Source organism: Cnephaeus nilssonii (genome assembly GCF_951640355.1).
Source record: "Cnephaeus nilssonii genome assembly, chromosome: 10".
NCBI lineage: Eukaryota > Metazoa > Chordata > Mammalia > Chiroptera > Vespertilionidae > Cnephaeus > Cnephaeus nilssonii.
Genome location: NC_137081.1, coordinates 23,979,509 through 24,001,255, shown reverse-complemented (window position 1 = coordinate 24,001,255; position 21,747 = coordinate 23,979,509). Strand labels below are relative to the sequence as shown.

The following is a 21,747-nucleotide window of genomic DNA, read 5'->3' as shown; positions in this document are numbered from 1 at the left end:
CCTGAAAAGATAGGCAAGCATTGGAGGAATAATATCATACATTTAACTTACCACTTGTCTTATTGATTGCATATAGGTGATTATGCTTTCTCAAGTTTCCTTTTTTTCTTCTTCTTTCATTCAGAAGCCTGGCATTAAAGTGCACTCAGGCTGAATTTGATGGCTTTAATACTTATCTGTTGTGGAGCACTGGTGCTAAGGAGCAGGGCTAGCATCTGACACAGGAGTGGCCAGAAGTCTGCTCCGGAGTCTCCTTGCATCTGACCTTCAGCTCATCACTTCATAAACATTTCCTTGCCCTCTCTGCAAGTCAGACATTGCTTTGGTGCCTCAGTTTTCTCAATTGAAATATATATTTCTTCCCTCCCCCTCCAAAACATTTTTAACCACTTGGCATTTTATATATATTTAGTTTTTTTGTTTCTCTTCACTCCCCTCTCTGTCCCACCACCAATTTAACTAGGAGTTTTGATTTTTCCCTAGTACCTAGAACACTGGGACTAAGTACTTAAAAAATATTTATCAAATAAACAAGTCAATTGATAATAGTCCTTACTTCTTAGAATTGTTGAGAATCGACTAAAGTAATAAAAAGTGTACATAGTCCCAATAGTTACTTGCTATTCATATTACCCAAGCAATCAGCCAGTGTTTCTGTAAGTGTGAGAGGCCTGTTGGTGATATTAGGGTTCTCAAATTGTAGGTGGTGATAGATAGTTAAAATTTTAATAATTAAGATTTATTTTTTATTATCTTTAACTTATGACAAGAGATATTGGCTTGTGAGTTAAGATATCAGGAACATGAAAGGTAAAACATATAAAAATACAACACAAGTCAATGAAATGTGGGAGACTCTACTACTGCCTTGTTCTAGGGTGGGTGTTTATTGGGTTTAAATCCCTGTAATAAGTTTTGTGGTAACAGCAATCTGTTATCTGTATATTTCTAGACTAGAGGCCCGGTGCACAAAATTTATGCACGGGAGCGGGGGGTCCCCTCAGCCCAGTCTGCACCCTCTCCAATCTGGGACTCCTCGGGGGATGTCCGAATGCCGACAGTCAGACATCCCTCTCACAATCCTGGACCGCTGGCTCCTAATAGCTCACTTGCCTGCCTGCCTGGTTGCCCCTAACTGCCTCTCCCCGCCCCCCACCAGCCTGGTTGCCCCCAACTGCCCCCAGCCCCTGCCAGACTGGTCGCCCCACGCAGCCTGCTGTTCAGTTGTTTGGTCGTTCCTCACTAACCCCCCTGCCGGCCTGGTCATAGGCAGCCATCTTGTGAGGGTGTGAGGGTTAATTTGCATATTAGGTCTTTATTATATAGGATTGGTTATTGCAAAGGTATTATTACCTAACTTTTTGACTCATTGTGATTCATCTCATGGACCAAACCTACAGTTTAACTTCCATCTGTATCACTCCCCTGGTACTGTTCTGAATGGCTGGCAACATCTTTGACATGGATTATCCAAGTGTCTGCCTGAGTTTCATTCTCCTTGATATCCTCCTTGACAATTTGAAATTCTGATATCCCTTGGTTTTCTTCATGAACTTTCCTGGTCCTTCCATGGTGAATATAGATTTTGATTTGTGCCATTGCTCACTGATACTCTCAGGTGCCTCACCCATGTAGTGGGCATAACTGGCAATGTTCAGGTCAAAAGCAAATGATGAGGGTTAAATGAGATCACATAGTTAAAGTACCTGGCCAAGTGCCTGGTGGTGGTCAGCAAATGCTAGTCCCCTTCTTACTCTGTGTTCTCTTGTCTATTCTGCCTTTTTAATTTCTTTTTCTCCAACTGCCTTTGAAGTATGGTGTTTCCAAGATTGCTGATTTTTTTCTGAATCTGCAGCTCATCTACTCTTATAACTCTTGTGCCCTTTACAGATGTTTTCCAAACCTCTGTCTCTGCTCATGATGACCTCCAGACCTGCATTTCCAATTACTTCCTAAATATCTCAACTTAACTATCTCAGATTCAATGACTGCCTAACTGCCCTCACCACTTTTTTCCCTAACCAACTCTTCTTCCTCTAGTCCCTATCTTGGTTGTAGTATCTCTACTTTCTCAGGCTTTTGGTCTGGAAACCTTAAGGCCAGTTTCAATTCCACTTTTTCTATATTCAGAAACATCTAATCATTGATTTGGTCTTGGGTAGAGCTTTCTTCATTTTCTCATAGAGCGGAAAGTTTGAAAGTGAAGTTGGCTGCTTGAACTTAGGTTAAGCAATAGCTAGTTGATTGACATTCACATTCACAATAATGGGTCACAGAATGTGAGGGGTTAAAAATATGGAAGGAATTTTTGCAAGATGTCCCTGGATTAGCAGTGTATAGACCAGCTCAAACCTTGCTGTGTATAGAATAAGTAGTCTTTTACAATCTCTATTTTCCAAATAAATGCAAATATTACAGTGGTTAATGAAATGCAAATATGCTTTAAAGAGTTATTGAATTATATTAGCCATTTGTCATTGTATAATTTTCCAAGTAATGCATACTAAAAATGCAAGCATTGAGGGGGGTTTCATCAAAATATTGTGATATTGTATTAAGAAACCTGGGTTTCAAGAACAATTGACTTTCATTTGTTCAGAGTCACCAATGCATAGGGGGAAAACATATTACAATTGAGCTTTCAAAAATAAGATTCTTGGGGAGAGAAACTGTAACAAAAAGCCTTGAAACACTTTACTAGTAAGGTTAGGACTGCCACTATCTAAAGAGAAATCTATTATATTCAAGATAAGATAATGGGCTCTGAGTGAGTGTATGTGTGTTTGTGTGTAGCATAAGTCTTGTCCTCTGTGTTTACCAGTTGCTTGCTAGAAAATAAGGAAAATAAATACATGTGCAAATAAACAGAAAGATAGAAGAAGTGCTATGTACGCAAACATTAATTTCAGTTCTGATTCTCGAGTGTAGTAATGCTTGATAGAAGAGGTGGTGGCTGGTTTTAGGTTTTGAAGAGAGGTTAAGATTTTATTACTCCAAAATGATTGAAAATGTGTGAATGATCCAAGTGAAAACAAATGGTAGCCCATCTGGTTTGATTGAAGTGTAGGACATTTGTGGGGCAAGTTGGGACTAGACATGAGGATCTTTAGTTTCTGTTTGAATTTTATGATGTACAAATGAGGGCCTTTGAAAGATTTTAAACACAGGCATAATGCAATTAGCATGAGCATCCTATTTTCCTTAGGACACAAAATGGGTATTTACAAATTAACCTTATAGGTAGATAATGGCCAGTAAAGAGGAATGGGAGCAGAAACTGCAGAGGCAGAAAAAAAGATCTTGACCCAAGAGCTGGAACTCTAGGCTGTGCAGAGGTGATCTGCTTTTGTTGAGTTTAGAATGTTCGCTTTGCCTAGCATTTGAAAGGTTACGGTGGTTGTTCTACCTCTAAGCACAGGCCTTTTAATATTCTTTTATCATTAAACCTTGGAAGTCTCCCTTCCTAGGGGATAGTTAGTGGTAGGATTAAATTGGAGTAGCAGTTGCCAGCAGCATTAGTACCATCCAAGACCACAGTATCCTCAGTGGGATGTCTTTACAGCTGGAGCAGCTGGAGCAGAAATAAGTTCTTTTGGGTTGGCCTGAAGAGCTGAAGAAAAGGAAATGCATTTTCTCAATGTCAGTGTCCTTTTCTCTTCTCCACCTCTCTCTCTCCCTCAGTCTTGCTGTGAATCACCATCTCTTTTCTACCTCACAGTGCCTTGGGATTAATGTCAGCTCTGTTGTTTGTGACTCAAGGTTCACACACATCTCAAGTATGATAAGGAAATCTGGGTTTCCTTTGTGGCCATAGGACCCTAGTAATTTTATTATTCTAGTATTCTCAAACCATGGATCATATTTTGTTATACTTCGTCCCCTTTGATGTTTTTTTTAAAAAAATTTTAAACATTTAAAGGCACCATAGCTGTTACACTGCACTATGTTTTGTTTCAAACATATGCCTGCTTTGTTAGTAAAAGAACCTGTGCCAAGAGAATTGTATGTGGGAGGGTGTGACTAACTCAGCAAAGGGACTTATCTCTTATCCTATCAGCCTGAGCTCTCAAGTCTGCCTTTGATATGACTTATTCTTTCCCTTCCAGCCCCACCCCCTCCAACTTTCACTGCTAACTTTCCTTCCCAAATGTTTCATATCTAAATATTTTAGCTTTTCAAACCTAATCTGCTCTCTAGATTCATTTGCTTTTGGGTGATCTGAACCACTGGTTTCCTACTCTTCTAATGACAAGTACTCAAATGTAAAAGCATTAAGATTCTGTGTCCCCACTCCTCCTACCCCTTATGTATTGCATTCTCATCAGGCCTTCTTGCCTGCCTGTGTTAGGATTGTCCTGTTTCCCTTCTGGCAACTTTCAGCAAAGTCTGCAATGTTCCCAGATTGTTTGAGGTTGAAATCTAAGTCCCAAAGGTCAAGAACCATAGAAACAGGAAAGTGAACCAGAAATGATCATTGTAAAACTCGGATCATAGCCAAGGGTGGTCCCAGTTGCCTCCTGTGTCCCGACTTCTAGAGATGGTCATCAAAGTTTAGATGTTAAAGTTAACTGTCATCTTTTATCCATCAATTTACTTACTCTACAAATATGTATTGAGTGGCTACCATTACAAGATAACTATACTCAGTGCTAGAGATTTCACAGTAGACAGAATAGGCACCTTTGCTGCTGCTCTTGAGCTAGGAATGTATTTTACAGGGGAGAAGGCCAATAAACTCTAAAAACACCATTCATTACTGAGTTACAGTTGTGTAGAAGGAAGGAAAAAAGAGGGTCTGTAAGAGAGGATCGTTTCTAATTCCGTTTCTGCATTTCTTACAAGTTGGAGAGGAGGATCATTTTGCACTGCAGGTTAAGGACTGAGCTCTATGACCACAGGGGCAATCAAAAGAAAAGATCAGGAAAGGAACCAGGTCAGAAAAATTGACTCTCACTTTTCAGTGTTCCTGGAAACCAACTAGCTAGCTACCTGCAGTCTCTTAATTAGGTCCAAGTTGGCTCTGGGAGGAAACAGGAAAGTAAAGGCCTCACTCAAGTAACAACAGAGCACTGCCCACACCAACAGCTCCCTCATGTCAACTCAAAACCTAATAACTCTTCATTTATTTATATTGCTGTTGACAAATTCTTGTCCACTGTGCTCTCAGTTCCGGTTTGAATCACACTCAGGAATCTGGCCGCTTGGCCGGCTCCCTTGAGTCAGTGGCTGATGTTATGCAGCTCTTATCTAGGTGTGGCCCACTGCAAGTGGTCAGAACTCAGGGCTTGGTCATCGGCCTGGCAATGCTGTTGTGTTAGCAGAGGTGGGAGGTGTCCTATAATTAGCAGTGGACACTTCTTGGCTTGGTCTTCTCAGGTGGATCTAGACTTGACTCATTTTGAAGGACAGAGCCATGGGGAAAATAAAAATGTGCTCCTTATGTCACTTCTTTGGTATCTTAAGTCCACTTAAAGGGACATCTAGGCCGGGAAAAAGCAAAGTTAGTCCTTTATGTCACTCACTTGGAATCCAACCACTGATCTCAGCTCCACTGCCTCCACCGTGGTCCAGGGGACCATCATCTGGCCCATCTCTCTCAATAGCACCTAACTGGTCACCCTACTTCCATTAGAACTTCCTACCATTATGCTCGACTAGCAGCCAAAATGGTCTTTTGAAAAATCTCTAGCAAATTCCATTGCCACATTGAGTTTAACCCCCACATCTTCTTCCTACACTGTGGACCCTGCTGGCTGCTTTAAGCTCAGCCTTGGTATTGATCTTTAAACATTCCCCAGAGACAGCACTGTTCTTTCTGTCCCTCTAATGCATGTTCATCCCAAGGCCTTCATCACTTTCTCTTTTTCTTAAAAATGCTTTTCCTATGTAAAAGCATTTTTGCCGTCCCTTTCTTAGCTCAGGGCCCAACTCATGTGTCATCTATGAAAGGCCTTTCTTAAGCACCCGCTCTACGCCCTTTCCCATCCCCACCCTCAATCCCTTTCACATCACTGCTTTTGCTCCCCTGTTAAATTATATCCCTGCCACTAAAGCGTGTGCTCTTCAAAAGCAGAGACCTTGTCAGTCATCCCCTCCCTATGCCAGGCATATGTAGGTGCTTAACAAGACATGTGGAATGAGGGAACACCATGGAGAAAAGGCATTTCTTTGGTTCTCTTTTTTGATTTTGTAAGTGGCAAAAAGACCATAGGAGCACGCAGAAATCTCTGCTACGACAGATAGGAGGAAGTTGAATGAAAAGTTTGCAGTTATGAATTTATTGGGGGGGGGGGGATTCTTTAGGTAGACCCATAACTCATTCCCTCTCATGGTTCCATGGCCGGTAAGAGGCTGAGCTCAGATTCTCAGTTCCCCAATGAGCCCACACAAGTCCTGGAAGGAGAGGCAAAATTTCTGGACTAATCTGCTGAATATCATTGGAACCAAACTCCAAATGACTTTAGTGGTTATTAAAACGCCTTTGGCTAATTCAGAATCATTGAGTCTGCCAGATTCTGGGAAGAGTAGAGGCTTAGAATTTTAGAGATTTAAAAAGAGATTTTATAAATTATTTAGTCTGTTGTCCTGCGAAGAGTCTGAGGCTCGGAGGCCTTCAGTTGGGAAATGCTGGGCCTGGAATCCAGGTTCATGTCCCACAGAGCCTGGCCCCTGGGCAGGCCCGCACTCGGTCCATTTCCTGCACCTACATATGTGTGCTATGGATTAATGGTTGTGGTTTTGACATACCAAGTGTAACCTTGACATAGCCTTGAGGAAAAATGCTTCATTTTGTTCATAGAGATGATCATCCACCTGCCAAATGGTTTTCTCCCCCTGGGAGAAGTATTTATGACTTCATTCCCTCCCTTCCACCACCCCCCCCTTTTTTTTTTTATTTCAAATCCAAACCTCTTTCAGAATGATCCAGCCTCAGGGCTAGGGAAAAAAGTTTCCCATTCTAATAAATAAAATGCAGGTTTTCTCATGGTCTCAGCTTTCCTGACACAGAAATGATCTACTTTTGATGGCTGGCTGAAAGTATTTTTTAATGATTTTCACCTGCTTTGTTATGTACAGAAAGGAAGAGTAATTAGCACAGAGATTAAATCATTTTCCTAAATCCAGGGAGGCTACATCTTGTAAATGGAATCCTAGGAAAAGTTTTCTATTTTCCACGTTGTTTAGATTATTTCTGAAAGTTGGTCCAGAAGTTTGTTTTGGATGAGTAAAGATTGTTGTACATCTGAGATGAATTTAGGATATGTGAATGATTCACGGGATTTTTGTTTTTGATAATAAGCCTGGTTTGTTCTGCTTTCTTTAAACGGGTCAGCTCCCACTGCCATCCCATCCATATTTTACAAAGGGGAATCATTCCACTCTTTCTTTCTTTGTGCCCCACTGTGGGAACATGTCAGCATCCCGGTCTTGTTTTTGTTTTTAAGAATATCAATTTTCATCACGATTGCTCGTGTTTGATACCTGGGATGAGATACAGACAAACGAGCAGATTACGACTTGATATTTCCCCTGGCATCCTTGTTTGTGATTTATAATTTATACCTGGAAAAGATTTACCGGCCTAACTGATAATCCTTCCCAACAAAAGATAAACACACTTAAAGTCACTGGTGTGAAGTCAGATGCACTTGAAAGGGGCGAGGAATTCACCTGCGAGCACTTTTGGCACCTTGCCCTTTCCCATGAATTCAAACTGATGACAGAGAAAGCTGAGGCTGCCAAAGCTCTTTCGCCAGGAGAACCTCCCAGAGCTGCTTGGGGGGGGGGGGGGGGGGGGGGGATGGAATCAGCCCGACCTGCCCTACAGTAAGGAGGACCTAGAGACTGGCCCTTTGTGTTTTGTAAGACATCAAATGGAAGCAGGGAAATTGTCCCAGTGCTGTGGAGTTCAGATCTGTAAATGCACAGCTCTCCTCACTTCCCGTGTGTCCAGGTGGTCCTGGTGAAAGCTCACAGGTACGCCATGACCCAGGCCAGCCTTGTCAAGGTGGGTGTACATGAGCATTCCATGTCACACGGCATGTTTCTGTTAGCAAGTAAAACTGCTTTCTTGGGACAATGATTTATCAGCCGGACATGTTCAGAATGCATTAAAAAGGTTATCAAATCTCCCTAGCTTTCGGAGTATAACTGAGTCAGTGGGAGAGGGTACGTTGTGACTAGCACTGGTGTATATAATAATGACGTTCTCAATGTCATCTCAGGCATTTGGTCTTGCAGGTTCTTGCTCTGATCTCTCAGATTGCCTCTACCTCACCAAAAACAGACGGTGCAAATTTCCCATAAATTTCACTCGGTCTAGACTAGGACTCTTCAGGGAGCTCTTGGGGAATTTTTATTTTGTTCTCTCAGACATAAGCAGTGTTGGGATAGTCAAACACATGTAATATCAAATGCTGGCAGATAGCTCTATAAAATCATTAACCCACTATATGAAATTCCAAAAACAGATGTTTAACCTGGTCACACCCATTAAAATAAGTCACTTTTTAAAATCAGGAGTATTCAGAAACACTTATTTCAAAAAATTCTTAGTAAATATTATTCAAAAGGTAAAGAGTGAAGGGACCCCTGATCACAAAACTCAGCAGAGAATCATATTGTGCTGCTAATAATAACTGCAACGTTGGGGAATTCAGTCTTGTAAAGATTTTTTTTTTTTTTAGATGTTCAGGCCCCATCAACATAACAAAAAAGAAGAGGGGGCATTGAGCAGTTATTACTGCAGTCGCTTCAGCTGCATAAATCATGATTTGTGACAACTCGGCCTATAAAGTCATCGGGATGACAATGACTAGCAATGCAGCCGGAGTTAATCAAATAATTATTTAACACTTGTCTCTCTTGGTCTGGCCCCAGCTTCAGAACATATTTCATTCTCTCCCAGTCTCTCTTACAACCTTTAATTTTTAATAGAGAAACTGAGGAAGTATAGGATGTACTTAGAGTTAAGAAGAGAAACTCCAATTGAGCTGGGATCTCCCTAAAAAGAGGGTCCTTCTCTACATCAGCTTGGTCAGTACCCGGAGTGGCCACCACAGTGATTTGCTCCTGGTCAGCAATCACTAACTGTTATTTTAACTTCTGGGTGGAACCAGCTTCCTGGCTAAACTCTTTTTTCCTCGGGAGTTTTCCACTCAGGGATCACCTACTCTGTCAGATGCTGGTTTTCTAGTTCGTTCCTTCTACAAGCAGACACGCTGGGTTAGGTGTGTAGGATAGATCCCCATAATTGTAGGCAAGAGAGAACTCCTTAAGATGTCATGGTGAGCAATGGTCTGCTCCCTCCCTGAAGGCAACAGCTTCGCATTCCCCAGACTCTCAAGGCTTAGTATGTGCTCAGTAAGTACTATCATTATTACTATTATTAGTTTGTAAAAGCTTAATAAATGTTTGCTAAAATATGAATGACTGAATGAATGCATGAATGCATACGCCTCCTAATGGACAAACGTTTTACGTAACGATGCTAATTGCCTAGACTCTAGGGTTAAATTCAGATGGGGTAGTGCGAGGAATAAAATAGAACAGCTGCTTCCTTTGTTCAGTGCTCTGGCCTGTTATTTGCAATCAGTAGATGTGTAAAGAACCAGTAGTCTTTATGTACCCCAAGCATCAAAGGGTGAAGAAGAAAATAACGACTCATCAAAAAGCCTGTCCCTCTCAGAAATGTCAGAGACAATCACGTTTGGTGTGAATGGTGAGGATTTCATGTCATCTCTCTGGTTGAGATTCTATCAGGGTTGAGGACTGATAGTTATAGGGCAGCATACACTTAAATCTTTCAAAAGTATTCCCATATATTTTCAGTAATTTTATATTAAATTCAAGGCAGGGATTAGGTGTTTTTTAAAACATGACTAAATACTTTCTGCATTTAATTCATCTAAAAGCATTCATTTTTCTTTATTTTTTTTCTTTGTATTGTGGTCATTTGTGATTTTTTTTCACATGTGTTTCCTTTCCTAATGTTAACTTTAACATATTCAAAAGGCAGAAAAACTTAAAATTTTGTCATAACCTTAAAAATATTAATGTAAGTCATTCAATCAAGTTCTACTCAATCTACTCAGATTTATATCTTCAATAGGATCGATCAACTGAGAAAAAAAATCAAACCAGTATTTCTTTATTCTCAGAGTTTACCAAAGAAAGTCATGATCATTGATATGTGATATTTAGTATGAGATAAAGAGAACAAATACCCACAGCATATATAGCACTCTGAGAATAGATTGTTTCCCTGAATTAATTGTTTTCCAAGGCAACTTTGAAATCCAGGATTTATGTAAAATTTTTTTATGTAGCAAATTTTCAATGTCCTAAGTGGGAGAATGAGGATTAGAGTAGAAATCAGGAATCTTTATTTAACAAACAACATATTTTTAAAAACACATGTTGTTATTACAGTTTGCTGCCTTCTATTTTAAAATTGTCACCTTTATCAGATTGAAATAACTTATTTATTTCCAGCAATGATCTATTGTGATTCATTACAAATTCATATTTGTCCCATTTTAGGGAAAATTGTAATGATCACGCTAAATAAAAGTTCCTAACCATACTGTGGTCAAACCGGGTAGGGGCTTTAGATCAGAGTGGATTATATCTTTTTCAAAGATACTGACGCCCTTCACTTGTCCTATCAGCCAGTTACTAACATCTAAATTTGGAAGCATAATTGCCTTAAAAAGTCCCCCATGAGGAAGAACCCCAGGCTTACCAGCCGAAAATTGGAGGTACAAAGAGTAGAGCTGGCAACATTCATTCCCGTTGGTACCTTTATGCCTGTAGGGAAGAAGACTGCTTTTAAGCAGAATGTCTGACAGTGGAATTAAACCTTATTAATATGCTGAGTCTGCTACTTACTTTGCTTCTCTTCCATGTTTTATTGAACTTTTTCTATTCTGTAACTTCTACTGTTTAAGTTGACTCTCTCCAGATTCACCAAAGAGAAATAGCTCCTCTGATAATTAGATTGTCTATTTTCAAGGCAAGCAGGGAAAATAATAAGTTATTTCTCCATTGCATTCTTTTTGTTTGTGTTCAATAATTTTTATGGAGTTAATTTAAATTTAGCAGGCTTTACATGAACTGCTTCGGGAGGATTTACTGCATCTTATGTGAAAACTGTCGGCATCTGACATTTTAGAATTACCCACCTATTTATGGGATTATACTGCATTCAGTTCTTGAAAGAGCAAGTCAATTTTAGGCATAGATTTTTTTGGAGGTGTCATTTTTTTTTTTTTTTTACCTCTGCCTGGCTTTGTGAAAGCTGGCTCTGAGGTAAGAGTGGAAACAGTGGGAGGAGATGGAGTGTAGAGGTTAGTAAAATCGAACTGTGGCTTGCTCAAGGAGATGGTTTGCATCATAAACTGTTGGTGGAAAGAAGAAACCTTGAAAATGCAACCCAATAATTTACTTAATTTAGAAATGTGTTCACATATTTTTAAAATTAAAATAAAATTTTACTTGATACCTAGCCTGTCTATGGTCCTTGGAGGACTTGTTAAAAGATCAATTGCTGGGCCCCCATCCAAGCCATTTCATGTGCACTGAGGTCTGAGAATGCCTGCTACTCTGACTAGGAGCTTAACATCCTGGCTGAATTTGGGTCCAGGTCATCTTCACTCCAGTGACTCTTTTTTTTTAATTATTATTAACTGATGTCCCAAACTAGAGCTTAGGCCCCACCAAGGATGACCTAAGAGCCCCGTTGTCTTTCAAAGTACTTCAATGCTTCTGATTTGGGATAGGGAGTAAACCTAGGTCCACTGGCAAAGGTGAACGCAACATATGTCCACATGAGTAACAAATGCAAAGTATTTCAACTACTATTTTAGTTCCATAATCTTAGTGGCTCAGAAACAACAATCAGTGTCATTCTTTTATTTCATAGATGAAAACAATTAAAGTTTAGGATTCCCAGGAAAGGAAAAATCTAAAAAAATGTAATGCTAAAATTAATTATAATTTATAATTGCAAAAATTTGAAGTGCCTAAGAGAAGTTACTCCCAAAATGGACTAGAATGTCTCCCAAATCAGGCTACATCATTTAATCAAGAAAATCCACTTAAAGGTGGATTTACTTTTTATAGTACTGACTCAAATCAGTTTTCCAGAGAGATGGCTGATGGAAAGTTGACTCTTTTGCAGCAATGGTAAGAAAGCACTCTTTATTAAACTTTGTCATTAAAAACTCGGGGGCGGGGGAGGGGGCACTGTAGGGTAACAGAGATCCAGGAACCTTGGATTCCAAACTTGATCCTCTGGTTTAGAAGAAAGGGTGGGCAAGTCATTTACCTTGAAAATGAATATGTTGGACTAGATCAAATGTCAGTAAGTATGGCCCCCAGGCTTGCCACCTGTTTTTTGTATGGTCTCAGAGCTAAGGATGTTTTTTTATAGATGACATTTGCAATCAATTTGATAATAGGAAATACTTTCTTTCAACCCCAATTAAGTGAAATGTTATCTCTCCTAATTGGAATTCCATTTTCTCATTAGTAAATCTGTATTATATAAATAAATAAATAAACCAACTGTACTTAATTACTATTATATTTTGAATTTCATCAATACATTTTTTGGTAAATGTTAGACTTTTATCTTCTTTCTTTTAATCTTTATTGTTGAAAGTATTACATAGGCCTTCCTCCCCCCCACCCTGCCCCCCCAACCTCTTCCAGCCTTCTCCCTATTAGACTTTTATCTTGTTATGCAAATACCTTCTTAATATCGTGGGTCTTACTCTTGGACTGCAAAGCCTAAATTATTTACTATCTGGCTCTTTACAGAAATATTTGTGGCCCCTGGATTAGGTGATCCTTAAGGTCCCTTAAAAACCCGATTTTTATTTTTTCTCAAGGCATCAATAAAACCAGTTATGGAATGTGAATGACTGGGACAATGTGGTTTTCCCAGTGTTTGACCCTGTTTTGCTATTTGTGAATGGGATAGAAACAGATGGACCCAAAGCAGAGCCTCATTTCCCTTCAGCAATTGTCTATCTTTACCCTGTAGGATTCAAAAGCAATTGAAGAGGTCTGTAAACATAGTAGTTCAAGCTGCACAGCCTGGGGTAGTAAAGCAACCCTCCCTCTCTTGGGCAACTCTGCAACCTCTCTGCCTCAGTTTTCCCATCTGTTCTATGGGGAATGTTTGTTAATGTTCACAGCTTCCCCAAAGGTGGCTGAGGATCCCACATTTTTACAAAAAAAAACCTCAAAACAGAAACCCTCTGACAGAGTGTCTTCTTTTCCCAGAACTTATTCTTACATCATTTGTAAAATAAACAGTCTAGCAGGTGAACAATTAATCAGAACTAATTCAGCTACAGCCATTAAGTGACTTTGGTATTTCCAAAATAGATTCCTAAGCATACTGAAAATGCTGTACATCAGAACTCCAAAGGCAGAGCTCCCATAGTGCCTGTCCATTCACTTGAGGTTGGAGGGAACAAAGGCCAGAGCCAACTGCTTCCTGAGGACAAGTTTGCCAGAATGGCTCAAATTTCCCCTGGAGAGCCACTGTTGGAATTTCAGCTTTGACCTTCTGGAGAATCTGTATTAAAATGCAAATTTGTTACCTAGGAATGTAATTGTTAACCCATTAATACCTATTTGTTAGCACTTGAACTCAAACTAGCCTTTTTTAAAAAAATATATATTTTATTGATTTTTACAGAGAGGAAGAGAGAGGGATAGAGAGTTAGAAACATGGATGAGAGAGAAACATCAATCAGTTGCTTCCTGCACATCCCCTATGCCCGCAACCAAGGTACATACCCTTGACCTAAATCAAACTTGGGACCCTTCAGTCTGCAGGCCGAGGCTCTCTATCCACTGAGCCAAACCAGTTAGGGCTCAAAGGAGCCTTTGCTTTTCAAATTAGCTAGAGCTGAGAGCAGTACTTGAATAGAAGCAATTCTCCGCCTGAGGTGGGCTCAGGGTGAGTTTTGAAGGTCCTTGAGTTCTGGGGACACATCCCCATCACTGTGAGCATCATCATTTGCAAGAGTGCCTGAGTGCACGTGTGTGCACAAACACACACAAGCCCAGAGGCGACTTAATAGTCTGGACTGTGGGCCGGATTGCCCAAAAGAAATATAGTGCACCCCATGCTGATAATTTTAAGTGTTTTAGTAGCCACATTAGAAAATGTAAAATGAAAAAGGTAATATTAAATCTCATGGTATTTTATTTAACTCACCATATTATCCAAATACAAACTAAATTTGTCTAAAAATAGACTATGAAGACAATCAGGCACTATCAATCTTTCTGTATTTCTTTCAAAAGGAGAAAAGTGACCCTAACATCTATATAGGGTATGTTTCAAGAGTAAGTTTAACTAGTTCCTTAAGTTGGTCCTTACACCTCATGTAAGTAAGTCATCTATGCACCAAGAAATCCTGAAGGTACTATATAAACTTAGGAATATTTTTTATTTTTTTTTAACCAAAAGTAATTATGTTTAAGTATTCCACAAAGAAACTTCTACAGAAGACCATCCTAAAATACAGGAGGGGCAAAATTAGGTTTACAATGGTTCATATGAAAAATAATATAATAATTAAGAAATAATAATACAAGAATGAACTCTTTAGAATAAGCACAACTATAAACCTACTTTTGTCCCACACTATACAACTGCCTGAGGGTAGTATGTGAACTAATGAGAGAAAATAATTTTTCTTTCTCCTCCTCATCCTCATTTATCTTTTTCTTTTATTTAAAGTCAGCAGAAAGAACTAATAAGGCAAAACTAAAGAAAATGGATTCAAAGTTTGCCTTGTACATGTGAACATATCTTCCCACGGTGGCATATTTGAAAGGCCAAGTACAACCATCCATTATACTGCACCCCATCTAGTGAACCTTCCCCAGCAAAGGGGCAGAAGGATGGTGTCTCTTGGGTGTGCACTTTGGCTCGCTACAAGCTTGCTTGCCAAAGCATTATCATTCAAAAATTTGGTGTAACTGTTCTCACCCACCAGAGAATGATAGAAAATCATAGCATGTGTCAATGCTTGCTGTACCAAAGATATCTTTCACTGGGATTTTCTTTACAATGAAAAATGTACTAAAATTTTTAAGATGCAAAGAAGTGATGAATAAATATGGGATGTACTTACACATTTGTGCACCAAATGCTGGAGGGCTGTGAACCAACCACTCAGAGCAAAAAAAAAAAAAAAAAAAAAAAAAAGTACTGAGCCGTCAGTTTAGTAGGTCATTTTGAATGTAGACAGCAAAATGTCTGTGTGCATGAAAAACTACTACTATATTTTCAGAGATCCTTTCTAAGAATCCTGAAATATTAATAACATGGTCTTAATGTACTTGAAGACAAAAGAATGTGGCAAGGGTTGCTGAGAATAGCACAATGACAATTTGGTATTTTCAGCTTGTGCTTGTAAAAGCAAGAGGAAAAGAAAATAAAAATAGTCAGTGTGTTTAAAGAACAGCAGCCTTCAATTTTACAAATAGGTATAAAACCATATTCTCCAATTGAATTCACATATACATATTCTTGATAACACACTACTAGTAATACTAGCTTCAAGGAAATGTAGAAAAAATATATAAAAATCCAAACTAGTTTTTTCTTAAATTAATATGTCCATAGGACTAATTTTTGAACTTTAAGAAATTAAAGACATCCTCCACTTTGATTTTTATGAACTATGGATTTTATTTTTTGATTAGATGTAGTCTTCCTGGAATGGAAGTTGAAGGATTAGCAATGCTCCCCACCTCTTTTTTTCTTACAAGCTTTTGAATGAGCCATGTGTCCCATTGCAATGAATCAGTCACAGGCCAATTTTCATTGTCAATCTTTCACTGCCATTGTGAGTTTTAAGATTTTGATGCCTGGTGAAATGGGGGTGCACAAGGATTAGTCAGGAACAGGGAGAGTTTTCCTCCAACATCCAGATGTGAATTAATAAAAGCAATGCATGCCTTCTTGGTTGTCCTCGCAGCCCGTGACAGGTTGCCTTTGTGGGCTGTGGCTGAGTGAGTGACAGACAGGACCCAGTGGGTTTGTCCCAAGTTCAGGGACTTGTGGTGTTTGATGTGGGACGGACAAGCCAGTGCTTCTTTCTGCCCAACCTGGAGTTTCTGATTTTAATCCAAACCCTAGGGCCATCATAAGCATGACCAAAAGCACCTTGCATCTTGAACCCTATCTAATTATGTGGACTGTATAAACTTGAGACACATAAATCTCAGTCACTGGAGCAACTTGTTTTTCTAAGATGCTCCGGTCCAGTGAGAGATGAAAGCAAATAAGGGAGAGATTGATCTCCGAGCGCTTTTATGGTCGGTGCGCCACACGTCATAAATTTCTGGCTCGTTAAAGGAAATTCCATAAACAACTTTAGTTAATAGCGACGAAGGAACTGTGTGCCTTTCTAGAGCTTCTGCTAAACTCCCTTTCCACTTGTGATTACAAGAGCACGATTAAGGAAATACCAACAGGATGTGCAACAGGGAGGAACAGCCTTCAACTGGAAGCCACACGGGTGCTTGATGGATGAGTAATGAGACAAGGGAATGAGGCCATCTCTGCTCAGAGAATCAAGCAGTTTTGTGGACCTCTTTGTCTCTACTCATTGGAATAAAATCTGCTAGCTTGCTGTCATGGTTGGTCTCTTTTGGTGGGTCAGGCTGATGGAAACTTACCTGATGGGTTCTTCTCCCAACTGGTATTCTTGATAGTATAGAAACATCCTAATGAGGCAATAAATGAAAAGAATTCAGAGTGGATCACATTGGAAAGATTGTGGGTAACTGTCACTTTTTTTTTTAAACCTCTGGTCTTTGAAATAGCTTTATGTTTAATGGCCTTGTCACTGTGGGTTTAATACTGATGGTGTTGGTCAATTTTTATTTGAGATTGAGACAGATTTGGGAGGTGATCGTGAAGGGCATAGGGAGAAAAAAGAGGAGCATGGCTCTATTAATTATTTTTTATTGTGAGGTTTCCCAGAATTAGTGGGTTTTTCCACATTAGTGAAAGCAGTCTTCGGTGTCAGTGTGATGATGTTTGTAAAGATGAAGTCATGGAAAGTGTGTCAGGTGCATGAGGAACTATATGGCCCATGTTCTCTGCACCAGCCCCTTGGTGGTGGTGGTGGTAGGGGGGGGGGGGGGAGGCGGGGAGGAGTGAGTTTGTGGAGAGAGGGAGGGGAGTGTTGAAAACCTGGGGAGGGTTTTATTAATTTGAAAATAAACACAAACTATCTTCTGATCTTAAAAAAAGTTTAACATGTTTTACTTCCAGAATCTACCATTGGTAGTATCTAGAACTTTCCCCTGAAATTGTGACTCAAGTCTGAACAACTCTTCTTTTCTTTTGTGCTCAGTTGTTTTCGTGGGTCTTTTCCCTTTGGTCCTCTCTGTAGCTGTAATTAGGAAATAATCAGCAACCCATTTTTTTGTTGGCACTTGGCTACACTTCCAACTGGTTGGTTCAAGACCATGCTCTCAGATTTCATAGCATGTGGCAAAGAGTGCAGGCTTTGGGGGCAGGGCATTTGGGGTCAAAGCTGGCCCCTGACATTTACCAGATGCATGGTCAGGCACTGGCAATTTACTGCTCAAAGCTGGTATTCCTCATTTCGAAGGTAAGGCTAATAAGAGTACCTATGGAAAAGAGGCGTCGTGGGATTGAACATTGTGCATATAAGCAGGGTCCCGGCACACAGGAAACACTGGGGAAACTTTAGCTGTGATTTTATTGATACTACCAGTTTTAAGAACATTTTTTTTCCCATGGGGCTCCTCTGCCCTCTGACCAGAAATGTTAATGTCCCTTAAAGAGTGACTGTCATCCATGCACGTTTTTGGTTGCTTTCCCTGCATCTCGAGCCAGGCGATCACTAGTGATTAGCAAAAATGTCTCCCTTCTTCAGAATCAAGGAGGTGATGCTATGCTTTGCTATATTAGCAGCGGTTTACATTGGTTTGTTTTTCTTCTTTTCTGCAGCCTGCAAAATTGGATATTACAAAGCCCTCTCCACAGATGCCACCTGTGCCAAGTGCCCACCCCACAGCTACTCTGTCTGGGAAGGAGCCATATCCTGCACCTGTGATCGAGGCTTTTTCAGAGCCGACAGTGATGCTGCCTCCATGCCCTGCACCCGTAAGTTGTGTGATTGTCTCTCGTTTATGTAATAGCAACAGCTTTCATTCCCACCTAGCGGGGCATTGCCAGGTCTTCTCCCAGGATAACTGTGCAGGGGGCAAATTACATCAAACAGCTTCTTTTCTTAATCATAGCAGGGGAAATGATTATGAAAAGAAAGGATCTTTCTCACTGTTCTGTTGCCTTCAAAATGCACAGCTGCCAACAGACGACTTTGCAGAGCAGAGATTGAGCATTCAGGGGTCGTCTGACAGTGTAATTAGAGATGAGGTTGGAATTTATAAATGGCTTTACTGGCTCATGGAGGACTCAAGGAGAAGCTTGATAGTGGCAGGGAAGCGGGTATAGGGCAGGGCTCCGAGCATGGGATCCCCTGCGGACAAGAGGTTTCAGTTCTGTGTGATACTGATGTCATAGCTTGCGTTGTCATTGCTCTTCGTCCTTCTTTCCTCAGAGTTTTGTATTCATAGCAGTTAGGCTTGGGTCCTAACAAATGCTTGTTTAACGCTAGGCACTCAGTAAATGCTGGGCTAATGAATGGATGGGATTGGCATCTTGGTATGCTGGGGAGTAGAGAAACCTTTTCTCACACTTTTATATAGGCAGTGTTCCCAGGTGTGGGCCTTCCTTCTGTGTACACTCTGGGCTTCTCAGACCCTGCAATGGCTGTGACCTTGACCAGAGCAGGGAGTGGTGTGCCCAGGTATTCCACCCGTGTGTTTCCACTGCATGAGTCTGTCTGTGTGTGGAGGGACACACCTGGGGGGCTGGCACACAGGCTTTCCTCAGGTCTTGGCTTTGTTTCCAAGCCTGCCACTTAGTAGCCGAGTGACTGATTGTTTAGCCTCTTAAGTCTCACTCTCCTCATCTGTGGAATGGAGTCAATAGTAAATAGTACCTCCCTCACAGTTGTTGGTACTGAACACTCTCATGTTGTTTACTTACTATGTAAAATACATAAATGATGCTACTCCATATAATTTAGCTTTTACTGCCATTATGAATTATTTTGTTTCTTAACTACTATAAATTCCATCTTGGCTGCCTGGAGCCAGCGTCACTCAAATAAAAGTACTTTCTCATCGGGGGGCAGTAAGGCCAGCGGTTTGGCCATTGTCCAGCCCAGGCACTACCTTTAAAAAGTAGGGGAACAATTTCAGGTCCAGCCCAAATTTGTACTAAAACTGCCATACTCTCACGAGTTCCTGTTATAACCAGAGACAATGCAACAATAGCAACAACAACCACTTATAATTATGCCCAGGTAATGTAGCAGGCACTTTCAATAAACCTTATCACAGGGCTGATATTATAATACATCTATAAGATAGGGATTATTTTAATTTCCTAGAGGAGGTAACTGCCAGCTCAGAGATGTTAAGGAACATGCCCGAGACTCCACCCAGCCTGGCGGGAGGGCTGGACAACCAGAAGACTCCCATCACCGCCATTTACTGGGAGGCCCTCTTGCCAGCTACCTAAATTCCAGCTCTAACTTCCACAGGGAAGGAATACATGAGGGCCATTCTTAGGTGTAAGCATACATGGGCAAAGATGTCCTTGTTGTCTTCTTTTTCTGTTCCTTCCATGGACTAAGTATTTTCTCTGGATGGGCATATACATTTGATATGTTTAAGTCCAAGCCTCTTTTTCTTTTTCCAATCTAAATATTATTATGCTCCATTGTGTGATTGATTTAATAGTGACTCTCTTCCTCTATCCACACCCACACCCCAATTGTGGGATTTTAGAGAATGATAGCAAACTTAAAAGAGAAATATCGTGGGCTGACAGTATGATAATTATCCTTAATTTGGATCAAGGAGTCCACTACCTACCTTCCCTACAGATAATGCCTTCTCTAGGTTGGGGTTTGATTAAGTTATGAACTTCACAAAATTCATCTTTGATGGCAAGGTGGATGGGCTCTTTCTCCCAGGTATTTGTAGTCTTAGGATGCTGACCTGTTAGCTAGCATTCTAGGGAACCATGGGCGAATCCCTTAATCACTGCAGCTTGCTATATGGAAGTTCAGGGAGACCCTAGTCATTGCCACATGCCTGAGCTACTAAAATGTTTGCTGGGGGAGGAAAGAGTTCAACCAAAGAACTTATATGCATACTGGTGGCCCAGTGCACGATATTCGTGCATGGAGGGGGGGTTCCCTCAGCCCATCCTGCACCTTCTCCAATCGGGGACCCCCTTTGGGGATGTCCAACTGCCGGTTTAGGCCCAATCCCTGTGCTGGCACCCAGGACTGTGGGGCGGGCGGCTTGTCCCTCTCCTGGGCCAGAGGTGCAGGTGCAGCTGCTGGCACCTGGGACCCTGGAGCAGGTGGCTTGTCCCTCTCCCAGGCTGCAGCCTGGCTGGTCCCCATTCCCCTCTCCCCAGTGTTGAATGTCTGAGCCATTATGGCATGATGGCATGAGGGTGTGATGACTATTTGCATATTAGGTCTTTATTATATAGGATATGTATAACCCATGGACACAGATAATAGTGGGGCGAAGGCCCGGGAAGGGGATGGAAGTGGGGAAGACAGGGGTCAATGAGAAAAAAAAAAATAGGACCTCTGTAATACTTTCAACAATAAAGGTAAATTTATTCTTTTCTTTATTGTTGAAAGTATTACAGATGTCCCCTTTGTTTGTTGTTGTTATCCCATTGATCTCCTCCACCCTGCATCCACCCCTTGCAGGCCTTTACCACCCTATTGTCTGAGTCCATATGCATATAAGTTAGTCAAAGTGTAAGTGTGGTAGGTGAGCCCTTGGAATTTTATGTTTCTGTAGGAACAAATTGTTAGCTTTATCTTGAAGATGCAAATGAGAAAAAGCAAATATTGATTCTTAGCCTACGGGTGAACCAAAATGTTTAAAAACTAAAGTAGCTCTTGTATTTTTCAGAGATAGTTTTCAATAACATAAGAGAGGAAGACTGGTGGTTTTTTGTATTATTAATAAAATGCCTGTTAAAATACCAAAGCAACATGTGATCTTTTTCTCCTGATCCACTCTCTTGTAACTCCTACACTTCACTAACCCAAACGTGCAGGATTATTCTAATGCTTATTGCATCTCTCCGAGCCATGTTAGGAAGAAACACAGTGCTGATCTTAACACCACCAACTTGTGGGTTTATTTACCCTCTCCAATCCCCAGTTTACTCATCTGTAAAATGGAGTTCTTACTATCTACCGGTGGGGTGGTTTTAAACATTAAATAAGAAAATATTTGTACTGGTCTGGCACCTGGTAGGGATCTAACAAATGGTGGTCCTCTTCTTTTATGGCAGCTGGTCACTTCCTCCCCCAAGCTTCCTCCATAGCAGATTGCCAACAACTGTCCATGCCTCTGTGATGATTTTCTCACTGACTGCACAATTAAATGACCCAACAGCCTCACAGCACTCAAGAATTTCAGGAGTAGGACTCAGCATCAGTATTTTTAGAAGTTGTCCCCATCATTCTACTATACAGACAAGGTTGAAACCACTTCTCTACAGAGTTGAATTTTTAAGTCCTTTTTTTTAAAAAAATTAAATTCAATGAACATTTACTGCATAAGACT

General features: G+C 40.6%; 1 protein-coding gene across 2 annotated transcripts in view; it reads left to right on the top strand.

The window, feature by feature from the left end:
- EPHA4 (EPH receptor A4) overlaps positions 1 to 21,747 on the top strand; it is a gene marked incomplete at its 3' end in the record, with an annotated part of 135,227 nt that overhangs the window by 39,422 nt on the left and 74,058 nt on the right. For both annotated transcript variants that reach the window (XM_079782106.1, XM_079782107.1), the window contains exon 4: positions 18,020 to 18,175. In XM_079782106.1, the coding sequence (XP_079638232.1) occupies positions 18,020 to 18,175 (156 nt within the window). The remainder of the gene's footprint in view (positions 1 to 18,019; positions 18,176 to 21,747) is intronic.